At 52.6% G+C, this 5,000-nt stretch overlaps 3 protein-coding genes across 3 annotated transcripts; all 3 read left to right on the plus strand.

Annotated features, from left to right (window-relative positions):
• Nucleotides 1-2,261: 2,261 nt before the first annotated feature.
• On the plus strand, nucleotides 2,262-2,825 carry PtrM4_154500 (Velvet multi-domain protein; the record flags this gene model as incomplete). Its single annotated transcript, XM_066110382.1, has 1 exon — nucleotides 2,262-2,825. One exon carries the CDS (start codon nucleotides 2,262-2,264, stop codon nucleotides 2,823-2,825), a length of 564 nt encoding a protein of 187 aa, XP_065958590.1.
• A 29-nt stretch (nucleotides 2,826-2,854) lies between these two features.
• PtrM4_154510 (uncharacterized protein) lies at nucleotides 2,855-3,217 on the plus strand (the record flags this gene model as incomplete). The annotated part of the gene is made up of 1 exon (XM_066110383.1): nucleotides 2,855-3,217. One exon carries the CDS (start codon nucleotides 2,855-2,857, stop codon nucleotides 3,215-3,217), a length of 363 nt encoding a protein of 120 aa, XP_065958591.1.
• A 438-nt stretch (nucleotides 3,218-3,655) lies between these two features.
• Nucleotides 3,656-4,342, plus strand: PtrM4_154520 (uncharacterized protein; the record flags this gene model as incomplete). Its single annotated transcript, XM_066110384.1, has 2 exons — nucleotides 3,656-3,801; nucleotides 3,958-4,342. The coding sequence occupies 2 exons, from the start codon at nucleotides 3,656-3,658 to the stop codon at nucleotides 4,340-4,342; spliced, it is 531 nt and encodes a 176-aa protein (XP_065958592.1).
• Nucleotides 4,343-5,000: the final 658 nt, after the last annotated feature.

A 5,000-nucleotide genomic window follows, 5' to 3' on the forward strand; every position in this document is an offset into this window, starting at 1 on the left:
CCTTGGCAAATGCTTTCGCAGTAGTTAGTCTTCAGTAAATCCAAGAATTTCACCTCTGACAACTGAATACTGATGCCCCCGACTGTTCCTGTTAATCATTGCGGCGTCTCTAGAAACCAACAAAATAGAAACGCACGCCCTATTTTATTATTCCATGCTAACGTATTCGAGCAAAGGCCTGCTTTGAACACTCTAATTTTTTCAAAGTAAAAGTCCTGATTCCCCAACACGCCCAGTAAAGGGCATGAGGTTCTTCAGAAGGAAGGCCCGGCCGGACGAGTGCACGCGGTGAGGCGGACCCGCCAGCCAGACCAAGTTTCAACTACGAGCTTTTTAACTGCAACAACTTTAATATACGCTATTGGAGCTGGAATTACCGCGGCTGCTGGCACCAGACTTGCCCTCCAATTGTTCCTCGTTAAGAGGTTTAAATTGTACTCATTCCAATTACAAGACCCAAAAGAGCCCTGTATCAGTATTTATTGTCACTACCTCCCGAATCGGGATTGGGTAATTTGCGCGCCTGCTGCCTTCCTTGGATGTGGTAGCCGTTTCTCAGGCTCCCTCTCCGGAATCGAACCCTAATTCCCCGTTACCCGTTGAAACCATGGTAAGCCAATACCTTACCATCGAAAGTTGATAGGGCAGAAATTTGAATGAACCGTCGCCAGCGCAAGGCTATGCGATCCGTAAAGTTATTATGAATCACCAAGGAGCCCCGAAGGGCATTGGTTTTTTATCTAATAAACACATCCCTTCCGAAGTCGGGATTTTCAGCATGTATTAGCTCTAGAATTACCACGGTTATCCAAGTAGTAAGGTATTATCAAATAAACGATAACTGATTTAATGAGCCATTCGCAGTTTCACGGTATAATTGCTTATACTTAGACATGCATGGCTTAATCTTTGAGACAAGCATATGACTACTGGCAGAATCAACCAGGTAACTATCGTTCACCAGCATGCCAAGGCACGCCGGCTAAGCCCCCAAAGGAGCGGATGGTACCAGGAAGGGGGTCGCCAAAGCGTCCCCAATCACCCGCCTCGAACGCGCACACGGCGCATTTCGCTGCGGGCAACTTATTCAATTGCCCCCACTGAGTTCCCCAAGACGTGGTCCGCAACAGAGCCGGACAGGCGTCGCCGCCCGTGACCAGCCCGCTACATGTACGCCTCAAGAGGAGGAAGCCTTCGCCGACTCACGCAGCACAAGGCGCGGATTAGTCGGCGGGGCAGCCCCCAAAGGTCTAGGAGATTTTTGGCATAGCCAGCAATCCACAAACCTGAAATGGCGCCCGCTCATGGAATTGAGCAGGACTTCAGGTGTCGGGCGCAAGTAGACGGCGCAATGCCTGCGGCACCGTCAGCCTACAAGCACCCAACAGTAGCCGAGTCCTGGGCAACGCGCTGACTAGAGTTAACTTTGCCAACCGCTACCTGGGAAACAAGGCGAGCGAGTATGAAACCAAAAAGTTGCAGCAGCCGCCAATCTGCGCTGCGAACAGCACCAGACGAGCGGCTGCCCGTAAAAATAACCAAGCAGCAGAGTCTTTACCCTTTTACAGGCAAGAGTAGCCACCAGGCTTTCTACCAACCCAGTTGCCCACCTAGAGTATGACTACTTTAGGTGTGCTCCTTGTAGTATGTAGGAACGCATGTCGCTCGGCGGTTATGGGTTTGCAGATCCCCGGCCGGAAACGACGTCGGAGGTCGGCATTTTTGTATGCAAAATCGCGTAGACATGCGCAGCCCCATACAAACCAAATGCCAGATTCAACGAGATAGCTCGTTTTCGCACCCACCGCCACCATTATGCGCCCAAACACGCCGTGTTTAGGCGCAAAAGGATTGTGATGCTTATGCAATTCTTCTGAGCCCACTTGAGAGGCGGTACAGCAGGCGACGTTGTTGGCGTAAAAAGTACGCTGCGCATGCAGGCGACTAACGACAAGGCTGGGATTGCGCCACGGACCAAAGCAACGGGTTTTCTGCGTTAGTTCCCGCCATCCCCGCTGCGGGACAAATGGAATGGGAACGTGATGGCTCTCTCTCCGTATAGACTGCTTTTGCAGACTACATGGCTGGTTGGGATAGGCGCCAGCTGGACCAAACATTGGGTGGGCATCACATGATGCGGCCGCACCTGCAGCTACCGGTCTGTATAAAACCCAGGGTTTTGCTCTTTATTCCCTCGCCCATCTACCAACAATATTTACCCATCATCACAGCTACACAATCGTACCCTTGTACACTCCAAAATGGCCTGGAATCCGCACAGCAGAAATAATACCGGTCGCCCAGAAGTAGTTCCGCAGGATCGCCTGATTGGGAGTGCAAGGAGATATGAGTTGAAGGTCGAACAGCAACCTATTCGAGCGCGCATGTGTGGATTCGGCGATAAAGACCGCAGGCCTATAACGCCGCCGCCATGTATCCGCCTCATCGTCTATGACCGGATTACGGGGCGAGAGCTGGACTTCAACGACATCGACAGCACCTACTTTGTCCTCATGGTGGACCTCTGGAACCAGGAAGGTACCGCCGCTGTCAACCTAGTGCGGCATTCCAGCGCAGCTCCCACAGTCAGCATCAGCAGTAGCACAACGACCTCGTATCCGCCGCCGCCAGACCGGCAGTACGTAACAACAGCCATTCCGCAGTACGATCCACCGTACAGAATGACGACGCACATGCCGTCATATTCGCATGGCCCCGTAATGGGGTACCCGTACCCGCAGCCTGGACCGCCGGCTAGCTATCCGGCGTACGCCCAAACTTACGGCCAACCACCCCAGGCACCCATAATGCCCCCGCACCCATGAGTTCAAACCACACGCGCAATCTTATCGGCATGAATGCCGTCAACGCTTGTCGTCTCAACGACCTCGACGGCAAAGCCGGCTTCTGGTTCGTGCTGCAGGATCTGAGCGTCCGGACAGAGGGCACCTTTCGACTCAAGCTCAGCCTCTTCGACATTGGCAGCGGCACAAACACGGTGGTGCCCGAGAGTCAGGGCCCCACACACGGTAAAGGTCCTTGCCTTGCACACAGCTTCTCAGAGCAGTTTACAGTCTACTCTGCCAAGAAGTTCCCAGGTGTAATTGAGAGCACACCGCTCAGTAAGTGCTTTGCACAGCAGGGTATCAAGATACCGATACGGAAGGATGCACCAAAAGAAATAGTCAACGCAAACGAATATGAGGCGGATGATTAGAAATTAGACTACTTTTGGGTTTCATCCTTTTCTTCCGGAATCGAGCATAAATAAAGTCACAGATGGTGTCTCCTCTCGTATCCTGCTGCCCGCAACCCACTGCCCTCCCTCTGCCCACGCCCTCACCTGCGCCAAAAGAGACTGCAAACCGGCTACTATTTCAAATTAGTAGACTTGTTAATAATTCATTAATCAACATGATTGATTCCTGTATAGGTTGAAAAAGACTTACTTTATTAGGCAGCCTTTAACCTAGATGGGAATTAATAATGCTAATCCAATTAATTGTTGACAAGTCTGCAGATTAGGATCCCAAGTAGCCGGCCGCCGTCTATTAGGCCCAGGTACCCCCGCTAGAGTCTAGACACAACGTTGGGCCCAGCTTCTACTCTCCACGACCCCATGGGCCGTTCCAACTGCAGTAAAGCAGTTGATACGATGCCCTCTGACCCCCAGAAGTTGCCTAGTAAATGGGCCGCCTCCAATTTGTGCCAAAGGCGCGAGCAAGAGCGCAGTGCCAACGGCACCCGCCCTCTACAGGCGCCCCAGCGGTTGCCGAAGCCAGGGCAGCAAGTCCACAAGGGGTGAGCTTGCCAATTGCTGCCCGTCAAACAGCGTGTACAAGTATGAAACCGAGTAATGGTCGCCCCGGCATGGCGCTGTAAACAGCCCCAAAACCGCAGCTCCCCAAGCCCATGGCCAGCCAAGCAGCGGGAAACGGTGCCGCATCTAACAAGCAGCCTACACCCGTTGCCGCCGACCATGGGCGAAAATGGTGCAACCCTCGCCGCCTTGGAGCAGCCAGCAGTTGCGTTGCCCTTGTCGGAGCACAATTCAAAGGCCCTCAGTCCAGAACGAGTGGGATTTATACAGCATACGCTGCACTCAGTCCCCCGAATGGCTTTCAAAAAGCCAACCCCACGCCCAAAGCTACAACGACCTCCCACCTGTACGATTGCCCTCTGGCAGGCAATCGTTGCGGCGGGCGCCCCTGTCGCCCAAGCGCCGAATACAAGTCTGAGCACTCGTACCCAGCGACCAGTGTCAATGGCCCTCCTTAAACTGCCGTGGGTTTGCAAACCGCCGGCCGGCAACGAACTTTTCAGATCGCCGAGGTCTGTATAAATACAAAAGCGAGCAGACATGCGCAGCGCCCTACAAGCCTAAACGCCGAAGAAAACAACAGCAGCTGTAGTGCGCCCACAACGACTACCCCGAGCCGGCCTGCGCACCGCCCTACAAGCCTAAACGCCGAAGAAAACAACGGCAGCTGTAGTGCGCCCGCAACGACAACCGACTCTCCGGCCCACGGATCCTTTGCCACTGTACTCCAATTGCCCACATCAAGGACCAACGGGCGGGCTTTACCAGCAAAAGTTGCCGTCTCAATGCCCAAAGTGCGTGTAGCACACGCCCCGACATAGGCTATATAGCCTACTAAGCGCGCTATATTTTAATTTTACAAGCAATAGTAGCGGCCAGCGTCAATACAGCCCAGTCACCCATATAGAGTCTGAGTACTCCAAGTGGGCTCCTTATAGTATATAGGAACCCCTATTGCTCGGCGGTTATAGGTTTGCAGATCCCCGGCCGGAAACGACGTCAAAGGTCGTCAATTTTATATGTGAGATCGCGTAGACATGCGCAGCGCCATACAAACCAAATGCTAGATTCAACGAGATAGCTTTTTTAACCTTGTAACCTTGGAAACTCAAACCTAATCGCTTTCAAAGTAAGTTTTTATTGGTTTCTAGTTAGATTTGTATTAGACAAACTAGTAACT

The sequence above is a fragment of the Pyrenophora tritici-repentis genome, assembly GCF_003171515.1.
Source record: "Pyrenophora tritici-repentis strain M4 chromosome Unknown M4_contig_00045, whole genome shotgun sequence".
Lineage (NCBI taxonomy): Eukaryota > Fungi > Ascomycota > Dothideomycetes > Pleosporales > Pleosporaceae > Pyrenophora > Pyrenophora tritici-repentis.